Genomic DNA, 20,478 nt, shown 5'->3' on the forward strand with positions numbered 1-20,478 from the left:
TTATATGTAATTCTGTGAACTAGAAGGGCAATTCGACCATAAAATGACCGAATTGCCTTTCTCATAAACAGAAATAATGCATGAAGTTAACCCAATGGACTAAAATGTCAAGGGTGAAACCTTTTTAGGACCCACATGCGAAAAATAAAACCTTTGGACTAAACTGACAAAATGCCCAAACCACATCGACTAAAATGGCATTTAACTCATAAAAATATTATTATTTTTTAATATTAAAGAGTATTTAGATATTTCATATATATTTAACTAGGTTAGACCCCGTGTATTACACGGGTTGAACAAATGTAATTTTATATACCAAATAAAAAAATATATCTTTAAAAATCTCGTTTATTACATGGGTTGAATAAAGACAATTTAATATACCAAATAATAAAACAATATATATTTAAAAATCTCGTTTATTACATTGGTTGAATAAATGTAATTTTATATATTAAATAATAAAAAATTATATCTTTAAGAACACCGTGTATTGTACGGGCTGAGTAATTTAATTTTATATATTAAATAATGAAAAAAGTTACATTTTTAAGAATCTCATGTGTTATACGGGTTGAGCACATGTAACTTTATATACCAAACAATAAAAAGTTATATCTTTATAAACCCTATGTATGAGTTGAGATCCTGTACAAACAGTGCTAACTGTAAGAACCGTAAGAACAGATCTAAACCATTGATAGTTTAAATCAAGGGTTGGGGTTAATTATAATTAAAACCCTTATAATTAAAAATTAGTACTAACAAGTTAGGGGAAATTTTGTAAAATTGCTAGTTATTTGACCATTTTCAATTAAATACAAATTTCACCAAGGTTTTTTATACCAAAATAACTTTTATATACTTCATTATTTAAAAAAAAATATATACCATAAAATCAAGTATTTTTTTATCTTTAATATGAGTACCATATTACTATACCTTTTTTTATATAAAAAGTGACTTTTAAAAAAGTTACCAAAAGTTGTTTTATAATGTGCTGATTATGTGTTAATTACAATATAATACGAACAAACACTAAAAGTAGATATAATCAGCACATCTGATGTGCTGATAATGGAGAACGATTAAGGATGTTGTGCTAATGTTGTTCATGTTGATAATGGAGAACGATTGAGCACGGTGTGCTGATAATGGAGAACGATTAAGGATGTTATGCTAATTATATAGTGTTGTGCTAATTATATTTTTTGTGTTGGTTCCTACAGGTTGGTTCGATCATGGAAAGTTACTAGATCATATGTTAAAAAATTAAAACTTTGATTTGAATTAAACTTGCATGGATTTAGGGTTGTTTTAATAATTATTTTTAATTAGTTATAAATAAATATGGTCAAAAGGTCTAAATTATCCCTAAACTAATTTTTTATTGAGGGACACTTGTCATTTATGTGTTGGTTCTTACGGTTCTTACGGTTCTTACAAACATAAGTGTTTGTATTTGATCCCATTCCCCCTATGTATTATATGGATTGAATAAATCTAATTTTATATACTACATAATAAAAAAAGTTATATTTTTAAAACCCCGTGTATTACACGAGTTGCATAAATGTAATTTTATGTAGTAAAAAATAAAAATGTTATATCTTTAAAAAACATCGTTTATTACACGGGTTGAATGAATCTAATAAAAATTTATATCTTAAAAAAACTAACGGATATACTCGATATACGATGGACTGGGTGATTGCGGTGATGGTTCTTATAAATGTCACGTAAACATAGTAATTACCGTATTTGAGTTGAGAATTGAACACTAAAATAAAAGTATAGAACCAATAAAACATTTTTAAACATTTTTTGAAATAGCTTTTACCATTAATTACTTTAGTTTAATAAAATAAATAAATCATTTACATTAATTTCAGGATAAATAATTTTGAAATCTGATAAATATTTTAAAATATTATATTATCTCCTATATGAATTGTTTAATTTTATATTAAATTTAATTATATAATTATCTTTTAGTTGGTGTAGATGGCTTCAATGAATGACTTATGTCCTTCTATTAGTTTTTTGTATTATATAGTATATAGATATAGATTTTTTTAACAGAAAATTTCTTTTACTCGAGTCGTCTGTGGAACTTGAACCCAAGACCCCCCTCCCAAGGTGTTTAAAGCCTTTAACTTTACCAATTGACCACCACACCTCATTGGTAGTTTATAGATATAGATATAGGTTTTAAACAAAGTTTAAAATCAGGAATTAAATGTACAACAAAATGTAAAAGCATGAAGTGTGTGTGTAATTTCTCATGATCCATAATTCCTTGTTTTTCATTATCTTATTTTGTTGGTTGCATTTATATGTTTGTCCAGTTTTTATGTATGTAGTTTTGATATATTATTGTAGATTTAAATAATAAAATCGACATAAATGCCTTAAATTTGAAATTAAATCATCAACAAATATGTGCAAAAGCTTCAATAATTTCGATATACAATTATGTGTTATTAAATCGAATTGATGCAATAAAAATATTATAAACTATGTTTCGTTTATTAATTTATTTCATCATGATATTTTTATGGTAATGTTTAAGCAATGAGTTTGATACTTATGTAAATATCAAACTAAAAATTTACTTAAATTAATTCATATTTGATATGTATTTTAAATATTTAGTAGTGGAATTCACTCACACAATGAGGTAGGAATTCGAATTCGATTGCGGTCAGTGTCGGTTTGGTTTGTCAGTACCGACATTTGGTATAGCAAATGAAAAATAAAACCAAAACAACAAAGTCGTGATATGCTTAAAAAGTATATCAACACGTGTTTGTAAAAATGAATACTAATACCGGTTCTAAGTACTTGATACCCGTACTGGTGTCGGTATCAGTTGTGATATGGTGTGGTGTATATATAAAAAGTGGTATATGTTTAGGTGTTTTATACGTTGGTTCAAATTTTAATATTTATAAAAACACGATAAAGTACTATCAAAGTACACTTCGTGTTAGGAAAGCACATCTATCGTTGGAGTAGTATAGTGATACTAAGATATCGAGGTCGTCCAAGAATATAACAACTTTTAGTACCAAGTCTTCATAAACGCTCATTCCATCAAAAAGTAAAGGTTAAATTTGTGGCTCATAAAAATAAAAGAGTAAATTGTCAAAATCGTCCCTGGGGTTTGGACATGTTCGTCAGTTTCATCCAAAACAACTTTTTGTACTATATTGCCCTTCACTTTTGTGATTTTTTGTCATTTTCATTCAAACGTCTAACTTTTATTTGCCAAGATAGTCCCTGAGATTTAGGATTTTTACAAAAAAAAGAAGAAAAATAGACATTTGGATGAAAATGGTAAAAAAGTCTCAAAAGTGAAGGGACATATGGTACAAAAAAATATTGTTTTGGATGAAACTAGCAAACATGCACAAACCTCAAGGACGATGTTGGCAATTTACTCAAAATAAAATAAAAAGATAGATTTGTAATCAATGATAAGAAAATGGTGTTTGGGATATTTGTCACTTCTTGATGCTTCGTTACCATGGATTACAAGAGCCCGATTATCAGATGAGAAGTTGTATTCCATTAATGCATAAAATTGTGGAGTTCGTTTTTTAGGGACCCTCACACACTCGACCATATTGGTTTGAATTAGCAAGGAAACATCCCGTAAGGTCGGATCAAACCACGACGATATTGCCGAATCTGCAGGAAAACTATATACCGTCGTGGTTTAGTATTAAGTAAGATAATATCATAAGGGGTTTATACAACCCATCACTATGGACCACTTAGTGAGGCGTCAATTCCCCAAGAGTAGTGACGATAATATAAACCAAGTCCTCGACGCTTTGTTGCTATTTTCGCGCTTTGGCAAGAGCTTACCAACCCAAAGTCTCATACCAAAACCATTAACCCCCTTTCGAGGCATCCACATATTTGACTTTTCATAGATATAGAAAAGATGAATGTTCCACGCTAACGACAACACAAGTTTATAGGTCATTTTTAAGGGTTTAGAAGAAAGATTGCATGTCACGCGCTAGCGGCGACACAAATGTTTCACTCACTTTCAATATGTATATGTTACTTACAGTCCTTAACACACACACATCTCTTGTTAACATGTAGCTTGTTTTAGTTAACTCCTCATCAAGGGGTTTGTTTCCCTCAAACACTCACAAAAACCTTAACCAATAATGGTCATAAAAATAGTTTTCGTCAAACTTGAAAGGATTTTATTGATCATCAAAAGGTTGATTACACCTAATGATTGCTCTTATCTTTTTCTAATGATTGCAATAATTAAAGAAAGTGGGTAGAAGAAGAGTGTGTTATGGAAAAGATAAAAAAATTGAGCAAGTGAAAATGGATGCAAGAGATTCTATTTATAGTGTTGAGGGCGAGGCATGGCCCGTGCTTGGTTGTTTTAACCGAATCAATAACTGGGAGTGTGTCTCCTAGAGAAAACTTATAGCTTATAGATATATAAAAAAGATTTGGTATGCTAAACTTTATTTTTTCTAAAAGAAAACTTATATATATATATATATATATATATCCCGTATGCTACTTACTACTATAATATGATAAAGTTGTTGTTGTTAGGCTGCAGGGTATGGTTTGGAGGTGGTAAGGGCTTCATTACGTCACGTATGCGCCATGTCAACGATGAGGCTCTATTGTCTATTTTCAATAACTAGCATGGTATAGGATGGAGCTCCTTCCCAGACACACACACAATAACCCCCTTTTGTTTGAATTCACACATATTAGCTCACTATTGCAATGGCTGACACACAATATCCCCATCCCCAACTAGTGTGGTATGAGGGAGGGGGCTATAGATGGTTAAAATTTTAACGTGACACAAGCAATCGCGCTCGCAACCTTATTTTTGTTATTATTATATAAAGTTTAAATTTTGTTTATGAACTTAAGAATATTTGGAGTCGAAACGTTTGATATCTAGATTTAAGATACCACGTGCATTGTAAAATAATTATAACTAGTTTTTTTACGGCGTGCGTTGCGGAGAAACTGAGTTAATGATAATGTAAAACAAACGTGATTTGAAAATAAAGCATGTTGTTTAAAAAGTCAAACCATTGGTAAGGTTTGGTTTATCAATTATCATTCTACTGTTTTATGGTACAAAATAAATACTTGATTTTGAGTACGACTTTGTTTTTAACAAAACTTATAACTGAAAGTTGAGAGAAAAAATGCACGCACAACTACGTACTTAAGTTTTTAAAAAAAGTTATAAACATAAATTATTAAAGAAGTATCAAATTATTTGATAAATTTTAAAATATATTAAAAAAAGAAAAAAATATTAGAAAAATGGTAAAGAAAATATATGGTTTAAAAAAAGAAAAAAAATCAGAAATATATTATTAAAAGTAAATATAATAATAAATTATTATAATATATTAAAAAAATAAAAAGCTATATATCCTTCGAAAACTATATATAATTATTTTAAATATCACTAAACCCCACCAACGTACATTTAGTATGAGGGTATTAAAGGTGTAACCAAGCTATTACGAAAATTAAAATCCAATTTAGGATAAAACGTAAAATAGGATGTCAAATTTTTAATTAATGCATATAAATATGCATCAGCTGATGTGTTTAATTATAATTAACGTAATTTTATAAAGGTAACAAATAAGAAAATGCATCATGTTAATTATAATTAACGTAATTTTATAAAGGTAACAAATAAGAAAATGCATCAGTTGATAAGTTTAATTATAATTAACGTAATTTTATAAAGGTAAATATAAAAGTGATGGACAAACAAATGAGGAGGGGAAAATTTGTTGAGTAAATAGATTCAATGAAATTATAAAAAAAAAATATTCTAGTTATTAAGAACACAATGGGACCTTCTCCTTCAAATCAGATAAACAAAGAAGGGAATCCGTTGAGTTCTTACGCTTTCATGTATACAACTCAATTCATCTGATTACTACAGGGATGAACCCAATCCGAAATATGAACCATAAAAGAAAACACACGTTAAACCGATCACAAGAATACCAGCTACAGTACCTATTATCCAAAGAGGAATTCTTCCAGTAGTATCTGTCATTTACGCCACTTACCTCCACATTTCATCAAGTGGTCATTCTAGAGACAAACAATCATGGACAATTATGAGATGAGATCCTTCCGAATGGGCTAACTTAGCGAGATAATACCTCGAATGATTAGTCTATTATTTTAGTTCTCTCTCGTTTTCTTAATTGAAGAAATAATTAGAAAATAAAAACGGAAATAAGAAGAAGTATTTAACTTTTTGTAATAATAAAACGCGTTGAATAAATAAGTAATTCTATGAAAGCTCATAAAAGTAAAAATCTCAAAATTTTATTAAACTTGGTAATGAATTTAAAAACATTCAATATTGAAGATCGGCCGGTCAATGCTTTTGCATTTTTTTACAAACTAAAATGTTTTGTATATTGTTTGGAAATTCCAATTCCCATGTGCAATCTATTAAACCATTTCTAGTCATAAATCTCCTTTGGAGCGTTATACAACAAGTGTCAAAAAGTGTATAAAGATGTCTTTGTGGGTTTTAGACCATGGGGTATGGGGCGGGGGTTTCGGCGTGGGTTGGGGGAAAACGCCCAAGGCACCACCCCAGGTGGGCTTGGGTTGGGGTGGCCCTTGGGGCTTAGCTTTCAAGCCGGGCGTGGGGCGGGGGGACATGCTAGCTGGCTTGCTCTTTTTGTATTATTTTTTTAACAATCTGCCACACCCAACCCAAGCCCAACCCACGCCCCGTCATACCCCGAGGACACGTAACCAGACGGTGGGGGGCTCCCATTCCACGTGTCAACAAATGCCCCAACCCAAACCCCTCCATACCCTATGGTCTTATATCACAAGAGAGCGTTGTCATAAAGTCTCTTACTCATCATTAGTCAATTGTTAATTTTCAGTTTTTTTATAATTAATTTCTAACTTTATAAAATAAAAATCAATTATTAATATTCATTTTTTTATAATTAACTTCTAACTTTATAAAATAAAAAAAAAAGTAATTTCTAACTACTTGCCTCAGACATAAATGATCAAACAATGTGATTTTTATTTTTTTTATCTTTTATTCATTTAGATAATATCCTCTTTTCGGTCATCTTCTCCGATCACTTCATCGGAGATTCTGATGACCTTCACACCGGCGTCTTCTTCTACACTACATCGGACCGGCAAGGTTGGCCGGTGAGATTGGTGTGTTGCAAGTTTTATTTTTGTTTTGTCAGTTTATTTTGATAGTTATTGGTATAAAAACAAAAGTAAACAACAATCTCACTAGCGCTATGCTCTTCGCGAGGACCCAAAGCCACCAGCCCATAGCGCCGACCGTAGTAGTGAGGCGCGGCGCTATGGGGCGCTATGCTCGTTTTTGCCGTGATGTGAAGCCCCACTACGGGTGGCCTTACAAAATAAAAAAGTTTAATCGTAATGATATTAAGTTTAGTTACACAAAAGTTGTTTGATATGTATATATCTATATATAATCAAAAATTTAGTTGCATGTTCTGTTTTAAAGTCAAAATTTATGATGTTATAAATATAATACTTAAATTAATATTGATTAAAATAATCTATAATCTATATATGTACAAGTTTTGAATCAGTATGTACAAATAAATCTAAGCAAGTAGAATAGGAAGTGGAATAATTTTTAAAATTATGCCTATTGAATGCATCGGTTTCTAATCCATTCACCTCCTTCAATCATGTTTTTCAATTCATGATAGAGAGAGAATAAATCTCCAGAAAGATAATCGGGGGGGAGAGGGGCTTGGAGAGAGAGTGCACAGTCGCCGGCTACATTATCCGGTGACCCTCTGTTACTCAGGACACGACGACGAGACTACGGTTCCGAAGAACGACCAGGGTGATGCGAGTGAAGTGACATCCGCATTTTCCGCCTGCTCTCCTCCTCTACTTCTCCGGCAAGGGACTCCTTATCACTTTTCTGGGTGCGGTTGCTCTGTTCCCTGCTATTTCTCTCACCATCATCATCGCCGGTCTACCACGGCACCGATTACAAAGGGGTTTTCTTCTTTCGCCATTAGGTATCAACCCCCCACTCTGGTTTCTCTGCCTCTAATAATCTTTTCAACAAGAATTGATTCGAGACTAAGATTGCAAATTTTGTTTTTCTGTTCAGGTATTTCGCTTAAATCTACATTAATTGATCATATTCTCCGTATTGAATTCATGGGTCTCTCTGTTTCTGTTTTGATCTCGATTGTGATTTTAAAATTTTTGAAATTAACTAATTTTTTCAATTTTTCAGAGATGATTGGAAGAGTTAATGGGGAAGAAAGGGGGTGGATGGTTTTCTGCAGTGAGGAAGGCATATGTCTATAGTAATGATTCAAAGGAAAATACAGAAGAAAAGGTTTTTTTTTTTTTTTTTTTTTGATTTTATCAATTTTGTTGTTGTGTATTTTGTGCACACCATGCGTTCGACGAAATGCCAATGTGATTTTAACACTTGTTTATGTCTAATGTTTTAGTATAGAAACCACCTCAGAAAACTGCTTCTAAGAAATCATGGTTTGGAAGGCAAACGAATGTCGAATCAGAATCCTCACAACCACCCGAATCTGCATTCGCCACCCTTGCGCTTCGTTCTCCTCCATCCGAACATGACGATGATGACAAACCTGCAGAATCACAGGCCGAAATGATTAAACCCACGGAGCCAGAAAGCGAGCTAACAGAACCCACAATAACACCAGAACATGAGCCAAACGAGCCCGCAAAGCCTGAAGATCAGCTGAGCAAACCCACAAAACCAGAGGTTGAGCCGAAGAAGACCACAAAACCGGAGAATGAACCGAGCGAGTCTGGTTATACCTCAAGGGTAGCAGTAGCAGCAGCAGCGTTTAGACGGTTTTTAGGTAAATCCAAGGAAGATTTAGCCGCCATTAAGGTTCAGACAGCTTTTCGGCGTTTCTTGGTAGTGTTTTCTATATAGCCTCCACTTAATATTGTGTTGTAAATATGCTGACACAAAGATTCTGGTTGTTATTAGGCACGAAGAAAGTTGCGGGCTTTGAAAGGGCTTGTGAGATTAAAAGTGTTGGTTCAAAGTCAATCGGTCAAACGACAAGCAATAACCACTTTAAGATGTATGCAGACTCTAGCCTGTGTGTAGTCTCATGTTCGAGCCAGGAGGATCAGAATGTCGGAAGAAAACCAAGCCCTTCAAAGACAGCTTATGCAAAAACGCGAGCGAGAGCTTGGTAACATGAAATCCTACAGTGGAGATACTATTTTTTTTGACATAATATGATACTGCCTTTTCAGGATATATACTGTTTGGATGCTGACAGTACCCTATTTGATGCTGCCTTGCTTGCTGCAGCTGCTGCCTTCTCCCATTGTAAGTGGTTAGATATTGTGGCATTTCTCGATCAACTTTTAGGTCAAACAGTGGTCATTTTACAACTGAATTTATAAAAGTATCATCATTTTAATTTTCTATATTTTTTAATATTTCTTGAGGCTTTATATCGTTGCTGAAGTCAATTTTGAGGTTAATATTTATTAAATACCAGTTTTGTACACTCAAGTGCATGTAATATACTCAAAGCCCAAGAAGGTTGTATGATTGCAATATTTTTACAATCTTTTTAATTTTGCTTTGTAGAAGATAAAATTATGGGAATGATTTACCATCTTAAACTTTGGCTTGTAGATCTTCCCAACTGGCACTTGGCATTAATCTACGAGAGTAAGGGAATATTTTGTATAAATGCCAAAAACAGCAAAGAGGAACAGGTGCGAACCCAGCTGAACTGAGTCACGGTACCTGAAGACATCGAGGATTTGTAAATGCGGGCGACTCTGCTTAGCAAAGAGGAATAGGCGGAGGGCATATTTTGTAAGTAATGGGGGGGGGTCATTTTAAACCTGTTTAGCCGCTTGCTAATACTTATTGCACATGAGTGATTAGTTTTGTTAATCCAAATTTTAATTACCTTCTCATAATCTGTAAATGCAAGCAACTCGGCTTAGCTGGCGAAAAAAGAAGACATTAATGGATTACTTCTGGGTGGTGCTTCATTAAAGGTATTACTATCTTATCTTCTTTTTTATAGTTCATGGCCTAACGGTTCATGTTTATTGTATGAACTATGAACACATTAAGTTTCTGGTTCGCCGGGCCGGAGAAATCAAGGTCAACCGGTGATACAGGTACTCCGATGGCCCTTGATTTTTGTTCCGGCTACTGTTACGTTTGACCGGATAACACTAATTTACCACTCCCACTTCATGGTCGTTACCCCTTTATGCACTTTATTCTATTTTGTTCTTCGGTTTTTCGTTTCATATCTGTTTGTTGATTTACTGTTACTTCACAACTTTGTTTGTCAGGCGAGAATTTGGATGACAAGAGCTGCAAGAGTTCGATCTTCAGTTTGAGAGTTAGCAGTAAACGCCCAGGTTATCTCTCTCTCTCTCTCTATATATATATATGTGTGTGTGTGTGTGTGTGTGGGTCTGGTTTTCGTTTGTTATCTTTTTTTTTTTGTGAGCGTAGCGCGTAAAGGGTGTTTGGATTTATGGTTTGAAAGGGATAAAGTGATATGGATAATTAACAAGATAGTGTTTTTGATGTGTTTCTGGGGTTTGAGGTTGTAACAATCAGATTTTTGAGGGTTTATCAAAAAAATATTAATATTTTAAGAAGTTAATAGATAATATGACCAAAAAAGCACACCTTTCACATAGAAAGATAATTTGTAAATTGTGACTGATTAGAATTCTCTTATGTTAGATTAAAGAAAGGTTTTACTATGGGAAATTTTTTAGTTTACCCTCAATGATAGTTCTGTTGCAGGGGGTGATGTTGAGAAGTGGATTGATGTGATTCGGATCGGGTTAGAGGGTATAACGGTTAATGATGCGAATAAGTAAGATGTATAATGACTGATTTGATTAATGAGGTTTTTGATTGTTTGGTTTAATGGGTTGATGTTTTGATTGTAGATCGTTTAATGGAGTCTGTTCTAGGCTCGAGGATATGCTGGATAGTTTGTCGACATTGCTTTCGGAAAATTCTGTGTTGAATAAAGACGAGTTGCTTCAGTTGGCATTTGCTGCTATTCAGTTAGTTAATTCGGTAAGATTGGTTTAAAGAATTTATAAACCCTCCCAACGCGTGGGTCGTTATCGTTATTCCCATACATATAGATAGGTGGCTAAGAAGTGATTGATTGCAGGTATTTTGTTCCATGAACCAAAATCAAAAGGAACAGAGCAGGCACATAATGTCGAGGTCTTCATCTTTTTCTATTGCGATTTTAAATGTTTTTGTTCTTTATTGTTGTATGAGTTTGTTATCTAAACGGGTTCGGGTCAGTTTCAGGTTGAACCCCCCAACCCGTTTAGCTAAACGGGTCAGGTTCGGGTCAACCTGGTCGGGTTGGCGGTTGACCCGTTTAACTCATTTCTGTAATATTATATTTTTACAATATGTTTTATGTTATAAATTAAATTTGATGTGTATTTTATGCTATTCTTATAACTTAAAAATAGAAATTGACATAAGCTTTTATGATTTTAATGTAATTTTAATATCTAATTTGTGTTTTTTGTAGTATATATTTATTTTAATATATTAATTTGTTGAAAAAAATAATAAAAAAACCTGATTTAGGCAGTTACAATTTAGTCTGGTTTTATTTAATTTATTGTTGCATATTGTAATATGATTTAAGGTTTTCATATGGTAGTGAGTTCTCTCAATGATTTTTATGGGTTAGTCATGTATGGAGAGTCATGCGTGCACATATGTTAAGATATTTGATTTGACTAACTCATAGCCGTTGCTTATGTTTAGTTGCTTAAACCTGTTGTAGACAAGAAACTACTAAGGGGAAGGGCGACTACATGGGCATGTATTAGCGGCAGAAGATTTCGTGAATTATTGAATAAAACCGGAAGCTTTATGAACTCCTTTAAGTTTTTTTTTCTGTAATGTATGTTTTTAGACTTGGCATACATGTTTGTTCTTAAACACATTCCGCAAACAAAGTTTCCTGTGCTATGCACGCCTTAAATTTTGTGTGGCCGGCTTATGGTACAAGCTCTTATGACGTTTTGTATGGCTTCTCATACATTGTCTTTTGGCTAATTACCTTTTATCCATGCATAAACATTTTTCCCGAACGCACCACAAAATGAAGGACACTAACTGTTGGTCATGCCGTGCATCGCACGGGCCTACCCTCTAGTAGTAAAATAAAAGAAAAGTCATCTATTTCGAAAATCATAAAAATAAATAGCGCAACGATGTTGTTCGGTCGGTATCGATTCGATTCTGTACGGTGTCGGTATTTGTTATAGTTTACGATACCAAATTATTACTTTATTTTAAATATATCTTCGTTTTCAGAAAAATATTTATAGTAATGTTAACATAAATATTTTTAGTACCTTTATCGAGAATGAGTAAAAATCATAAACTTAACATCGCACTAATTATGGTGGTACATTCCATGTAATGAAAAAAATACCGAAACCGACTCGTATTGAAACCAAAAAAATGAAAACTAATATCGGTAGCGGTGTTGTTCGGTCGATATATGTTCGGTTCAGTTCAATACGTTACCGGTACAATACCAATACCCAATATAGTTTACGTTAATACAAAATTTTTATTTTTAATACCACTCCGTTTTCGATAAAATTTATATTTGAATGTTGACAAAAGAAAATAAACATAAATGTGTAATTTTTCTAAGTTAACTAACCCAAGTTTTTAGAAAAAAAATCAAACTAAAATATTATCGAAACCGAAAACCAATAAAATGAATACCAATACCAGTATCGATTTTGTTCTATCGTTATTGTTTGGTACGATACCTGTACTTAGTAACATTTACATACCAAAAAAGAAAAATTTATTTGTAAAGCTATATATTTTTTATAAAACTTATATCAAAATGTTGACCAAAAAATTAAACGTAATTAATTGTGTATCTATTTTTTATGAAGTTAATAAGAAAAAAATGATAAATTAAATATTATTTAAAAATGAACAGGAAATTATAAAAATTCCATGATGAACCATGAGTTGGCAAAATTATGAATGGATGTAGCACTACTCATCCATGAAGAACCATGAGGTGGCTAAAAGGTCATTGTATCTAAAAGACTATTTATATATTTAATAAGTGTTATATATTAAATAAAAGTTATATCAACTAGGCGTTAAGCGGAATAGCCTAAAATTGGAATTTCTTTTTATTTTCAAAACACTGATAACTTTTTCATATCCTAATATATTTTTAAACTAGTCTAAGTTCTCGTGTGATACACGGGTGGCTAATAAGAAAAATAACTACTTTAATATACAAATTCAAACTCATTAAAACAAAGTGATCATTATTTACTTTAAAATGACTTAGCGCGTTCAACTAATTATCTAATACTAATCGCATGAGCACGACCGGTTCATGACTTGAGTAAATGGAGTTATATTGATAGAATGAATATAACTTGAGTAAATAGAATCAGCTTTATCAAACATGACATAATTTCATGTAGAAAAATGAATAGAATTACTACAAACAAACAAATATACACCAAAAGATCATTAGAAGCCCTTAAAGAAATTCAAGTAACATATAAGCAAAGTGTGAAAAAGTCAACATGAAGTATCTTACATTTGTAGTAGTTTTACCAACGGTTTTCCCCATGAAGATGTGCTGTTATTAGAGTAATCATCTGCTGCAGGTGGTAAAATATTCCCTGAACGTCGTTGCAATTCATTTGTAGCACCAGTAACTTCCTGTACTCTACCCCTTTAAAACTAATAGTTAAGTTAATTAAGGGCCAATAAATCATCATATGGTTTCAACTAACAAAAAAGGCCAAACATATCTACTATCTAGAGACCAATTTAACCCTATGTTTGAGGTTAGATAACTTATCCTAATATGGCAATTCCATTCTAGACCAAGTATCACCAAATGTTTATATAGATTATTATCATAATCATACTTGAAATCATCACAATTGTTAATCTTGTTTTTCATTTCAATAAGTAAACATACTATGTGATTTTGGATACGAAAAAATAAACTCTTAAGTTCCCTATATCGGTAACTGATTCGTAGTCACTGACAAAAGGCTGTACCAGTTTTATGCTTTTCAATATAGCAATCAAGTGTGTGGCTCCTTTTTCTTGCACCGTGTTCCTACTATTATCTAAGTCAATCAGAAAACGGCTTACCTATAAATATAAGAATAATAAACATAACTTACAGAGTTGATTTTTTGGATATCCAACCATCTCAAAAAATCAAAACTCGTTAGTACCATGTTACGAAATGTTGCATGTTAATACATGTTTTCCAAAAGACTAAAAGTGAAACCAGCAAATTTGATCAAAATTCATGCCAATAGCGACCCTTTCACTTTGGTAGTTAAAGGGAAAAGTGTGCGAATCAACATATCAAATAATCAGTGACAATCACTCTACACCTATGTAACAATAAATTTTTAAAAAATAACCATGTTGTTTGTTTTAAATACTAATCAACATTAATGGGTTCGGTTCCTTCTTTCAGCAAAAGAGTATAACAATACATATGGTTGACCGAAAAAGTAATTTCGGTGTAATAAATTAGAGAAAAATAATCCAACCTGGATGATATAATGCATGAAGTTGTAGATGTGCAGCATGTGTATCTAGAAAATGAAGAAGATCCTTCATAAGAATAGCACCTGCAATTGTTATAAATCATGTAACTAACTGTTGTGCAAGAAGAAAACCTAATAATATACCATAAAAACCCAAGATTCTTCATGAACATAACACCACTGAATCAAGAAAACAACAAATTAGGCACAAATTAGTGGCAAACCTGTCATAAATACCAGTCAAAGACCAAACATCAGGCGCCAAATCGTTCAAATCGTTCAAATCTTTCTTCTCTGCCCCAGCAAAATAAAATAACCCACCTGATCTCTGTCAATAAATTCCAAAATAAGATTAGCAAATTATCAAACAAAATGCAAACTGAACTCGATTTTCATAACAAAACTAATGGAAGCTCTGGACGTGATTGTTCAAAACAAAACTAATCATCGATATGAAGAAGAGGTTACAGTCGTCCTCCTATTATGAAGAACATGACATATTCTGCAACAAAATTTTCAAAATAGAAAGTTTAGTGAATCAATAAATTTCCAATTTTAAGTAATAGTGTTTTAATAACAATCTCAAATCGTAATCATTATAAAAAAAATCTTACATAACAGTATTGTTCTAATCTTGGAAAAAAAACAACTAACCAAATTGTATTGAGGGTTCATCCTTTAGTTGGTGAAGAAGCAAGAAATCGGACTCCGTTTTGTTGTAACATTGAGACATGAAGCAAAAACAAATCATGAGTTTCTTCTTAACATCTAAAGCATCAATTTCCTGAGCTGTAAAAGAAAATGAAAATCTTATAGTTGGACCTAATTTTGAGAAAACCTAGTAACCATTAACAGGTAAAAAAATTCAAATAAAAGTGAATAGTTTAGAAAACCACCAATACTCAATATACTTAATACCCCAAGACTTCAACTGCATAGAGTCTTTCTTCATGCATATCTTCCGTCATAACTGGTGGATCCTATAAAATAAACAAATAAAATAGAAAAAAAATGGAAGGTTATTGAATACGAAGGAGTAAGTGAGCATGTAAAAACTGATTAACCTTAGTGAATGGTGCATGCATTCAGTTGGGTTAGTTCTCTGTCAGGTATATATTTATGTGAGTATATTTATGGCAAGCTCCAAATTACAGAATAATTAAGTAGTTTTAATATAGAACTATACGTCATGTATCATATTTCTAGAGCTTGTGGTTCAACTGTGCGTCCTTCAGTAGCTTTCCGACCACCCAAATATGCTAAATACTGCATAAGCATTTTGGTTGTCTCCGTTTTACCTGTTCCACTTTCACCACTGACCAGAATGGAATTACTTTTACCCTCCTAAATCATAGCCCTAGTTTCATTAAAGACATAATTATATGTTGAAAAAATGCAAAATAATTGTTAGGCCACTCAATAAATGACAGAGACCTGTAAAACGCATTAGCTACTGCAAATACATGCCGACTTAGTTCTCCAAACAATGCTCCCTTATATTCTTCCTTCATATGACCATCGTACAAATGAGGTAACTTTTGGAACGGGTTTATTGCAATTAGAATGTTTCCGGTGTAAGTCTGCAATGGTTTTGAAACATGTGAGGATTAAACAAAATAATTATATGTTTCAATATAAGAAGGTAGGTTGGTAGCCTACATAAATTTCATTGAGTTCGTATCTAATTCTTAAGTTCTGCAGGACTCCTGGCTCATGCAAATATGATAGTTTTGTCATGTGATCAACACCACCAGCTGGAGCTTCTGTGTCCTTTGGATATACATTTGATAACTTAGCAACTACCTGAAAGTAAACCATAACAAAAATGTATACAATCAGTTGTTAGTTGTTGATATAAACATGAAAATAATATAATTAAAATAAAATATAAACTACCAACCTTTTTGAGTTTAGGAGTCTCGATCTGTTCTATAATGCTCTTTATCCAACTCGATGTTTGGTCTACCTATAATTGGATAGTAAGTGAGTGTAAGCGAGCTTCTACCTATAATTGCAATTATTTTATTATATAAATAATATATTAAACAATATATAAACTCAATACAAAATAAATACATGAAAAAATTAAGATGATAACCGCCTTTTTTCCACCATTTGCAATGATCATCTGTTCTATAATGCTCTTTATCCAACTCAATGTTTGGTCTCTTACCTGAACATGATAAAACACATTTTTAGTAAATGCCCATGAAGAAAATTTGGCATAAAAAATGTCATTGAGTTCGTATCTAATTCTTAACTTCTGCAGGACTCTTGGCTCATGCAAATATGATAGTTTTGTCATGTGATCAACACCACCAGCTGGAGCTTCTGTGTCTTTTGGATATACATTTGATAACTTAGCAACTACCTGAAAGTAAACCATAACAAAAATGTATACAATCAGTTGTTAGTTGTTGATATAAACATGAAAATAATATAATTAAAATAAAATATAAACTACCAACCTTTTTGAGGTCAGGAGTCTCGATCTGTTCAATAATGCTCTTTATCCAACTCGATGTTTGGTCTACCTATAATTGGATAGTAAGTGAGTGTAAGCGAGCTTCTACCTATAATTGCAATTATTTTATTATATAAATAATATAGTAAACAATATATAAACTCAATACAAAATAAATACATGAAAAAAATTAAGATGATAACCGCCTTTTTTCCACCATTTGCAATGACCATCTGTTCTATAATGCTCTTTATCCAACTCAATGTTTGGTCTCTTACCTGAACGTGATAAAACACATTTTTAGTAAATGCCCATGAAGAAAATTTGGCATAAAAAATGTCATTGAGTTCGTATCTAATTCTTAACTTCTGCAGGACTCCTGGCTCATGCAAATATGATAGTTTTGTCATGTGATCAACACCACCAGCTGGAGCTTCTGTGTCCTTTGGATATACATTTGATAACTTAGCAACTACCTGAAAGTAAACCATAACAAAAATGTATACAATCAGTTGTTAGTTGTTGATATAAACATGAAAATAATATAATTAAAATAAAATATAAACTACCAACCTTTTTGAGGTCAGGAGTCTCGATTTGTTCTATAATGCTCTTTATCCAACTCGATGTTTGGTCTACCTATAATTGGATAGTAAGTGAGTGTAAGCGAGCTTCTACCTATAATTGCAATTATTTTATTATATAAATAATATATTAAACAATATATAAACTCAATACAAAATAAATACATGAAAAAAATTAAGATGATAACCGCCTTTTTTCCACCATTTGCAATGACCATATGTTCTATAATGCTCTTTATCCAACTCAATGTTTGGTCTCTTACCTGAACGTGATAAACCACATTTTTAGTAAATGCCCATGAAGAAAATTTGGCATAAAAAAGTCAAACAATGACATCTAACAGGTCAATTATAGGTCAACATAAGTAGATTAGAACAAACCTGCAGCTACAACATCTACATCACAACTCACGAGTGAAAGATCAAGCTTCTGTCCTAAGGCTCTCAGCCCACCATTCATTCTGCAGCTTTGAATCCCTCAGCAGCAGTATCTCCACCAGCAATCTTTAGAATTAAAATTGTGTATTCAGGTCATTTCAATTTTATAATTTCTTATAATCTCTAAACAATTACCAACAAACACAAAATAATAATAATTCAAAGCCAAATGATTATCCAATCCAAATTTCTCATCTTACAATTATCACTTCACAGCAAATTGATCTACAAATTTTATTAGTTAACCACAAGAGCAATATACCCATCAATTACATCTCGTAAATAACAGTAATCAACAAACTTAAAGTTTAAGAATCTAATTGGGGCTTCAAAGTTCAGAAAACCCAAAACAATAAAACCTAAAATCTAAACAAAATAACAAAGTTCAATAACCCAAAAACAAATCAAAAAACAAATATAGATAAACATCTAACAATTTTTCAGAAAAAAAAATCATCAATTCAACACGAAATCAAACCTGGATGAACATTCAAACATGAATTGAAGATTCATTCGCCTTGTGAGAAGAAACATGTCTCCTGACACGATTAAAATCGTTGAATGCCTAACTCACAATTAATTTCACAACTCCCACAAATCTATATGCATATCAATGATTAGTTCCACATATCTATACATACATACATACATGGACAAAATGAAAAAACGAACAGAAAAATTATTGTAGAATCAAAGAATTTTAAGAGTAAACATACATGGAGCAGATTCGACTTCGACTGGTTTTGAATTAGGGTTTCTGAGAATTGCCTGGATGAGAATCGGACAAAGACGCCATCTGAACTGAAGTAATCAGAAAATATGCAATTGAAGATTTCGAATGAAAATGAGAATCGGCCGATGCTCTAATCGGATTACATCATAAAAATCAAAGAAAACATACCTAGATGAGAGTTCGAATGATTGAGTTATATGGATTTCTGAAGTGGGTATGGCCAGGTACAATCGCTACAGATGAAGCCGTAGATGAGATTTAGGGTTTGTAAAATTGAACGTGGGTGAAAGAAATCAATTTGATTAGGTTTTGAGATTTAAAGAGAAATCAATTTGCCTTACTGATTGAGAGAATTGATTAGGTTACCAAAATTGACGAAGAGTAGGTAGGAAGAATCAAAATGGCGCTCAAAATCCCAATTCTCTGGCTAAAGAGATATGCCACCTCAAGGTCAAAAAGTCAACCTTTATTTTGCTTTAGTATAATAGATAGATAAATTAAACTATAAAATCAAACCTATTTTTATCTTTAATTTCAATATAAAATTGTTACATAAAAATATGGTGTTTTCCAATGTGTAGTGCATTTTGTTGAATATAAGATTGTTACATAAAAATATGGTGTTTTCCAATGTATAATGCCTTTTGTAATGTGTATTGTTTTATATGTTACAATCATACCCTTCTATTAATAATTGATTAATTGAGATTTGACACATGTATGCTCTTGTTTCTTTTAAGTGTTTTTTCAAAGAAATATTATATTTTAATAATACTAGCTATGGGGAAGGTTCAATTGAAAACCACTACTTATTGTGAAAACTCAAAAATTAATTAAAAAAGCCAAAAAAACATACCATTTTTTTTGCATAATAATTTTCGCTACTTTTAGTATATAAAAAAATTCAAAAAAAAAAAAATTCTTTTTTTTTGTAGTGCACATGTTTAATACTACACATGTGTAGTACACATATACATGTGTAATACAAAAAAAAAATTTTTTTTTTGAATTTTTTTTATATACAAAAAGCTGCGATTTTTTATAAAAAAATTGAAAAAAAAATTTTGGTGTGTTTTTTAAGCTTTTTTTAGTTAGTTTTCGAGTTTTCACAATAAAAGTGGTTTTCATTTGAACCATCCCCTACTAGCTATTTGCCGTTAACCGTCAATAGTTTCAACTTTTAAAATAATCACTGGCAGTCCCAACTATTAATATATTGACCTCCAAGGGACCCTGACTAATGGAACCCTAACGTTGTTAGTCTCCGGTCGCTGGAAAAACGTTTTTCGCTAGAAAAAGGTTCCTAAAGGTCCGATTAAGGTTATAAAGAGGTTTGGAACGAAAATCTTGAGTATTCCAGCCAAAAAATGAGTTTTCTGGGAAAAAGGAGTTTTCCGGCGACCTCAATAATTGTGGCTTTTAGTAGAAAAAAGTTTCTAAAGATCCGTAATAAGGTTACAAAGAGGTTTGAGATGAAAATGTTGAGTTTTCCGGCCAAAAAGGAAATTTCCGACGATCGGAGACTAACGACGTTAGGGTTCTGTTAGTCAGGGTCCATTGGAGGCCAATATGTT

The 20,478-nt window shown here is 32.1% G+C and overlaps 2 protein-coding genes across 2 annotated transcripts; both read left to right on the plus strand.

Moving 5' to 3' along the window:
* Positions 1 to 8,338: 8,338 nt before the first annotated feature.
* Positions 8,339 to 9,451, plus strand: LOC110905120 (protein IQ-DOMAIN 14-like). Its single transcript, XM_022151010.2, has 3 exons — positions 8,339 to 8,425; positions 8,549 to 8,989; positions 9,065 to 9,451. The coding sequence occupies exons 1-3, from the start codon at positions 8,339 to 8,341 to the stop codon at positions 9,185 to 9,187; spliced, it is 651 nt and encodes a 216-aa protein (XP_022006702.1). The 3' UTR covers positions 9,188 to 9,451.
* On the plus strand, positions 9,192 to 12,097 carry LOC110905114. The gene is made up of 8 exons (XM_035981899.1): positions 9,192 to 9,275; positions 9,340 to 9,415; positions 10,411 to 10,479; positions 10,877 to 10,949; positions 11,026 to 11,158; positions 11,259 to 11,603; positions 11,879 to 11,936; positions 12,030 to 12,097. The coding sequence occupies exons 1-8, from the start codon at positions 9,192 to 9,194 to the stop codon at positions 12,095 to 12,097; spliced, it is 906 nt and encodes a 301-aa protein (XP_035837792.1).
* The last annotated feature ends 8,381 nt before the right edge of the window (positions 12,098 to 20,478 follow it).

The sequence above is a fragment of the Helianthus annuus genome, chromosome 2 (genome assembly GCF_002127325.2).
Source record: "Helianthus annuus cultivar XRQ/B chromosome 2, HanXRQr2.0-SUNRISE, whole genome shotgun sequence".
NCBI lineage: Eukaryota > Viridiplantae > Streptophyta > Magnoliopsida > Asterales > Asteraceae > Helianthus > Helianthus annuus.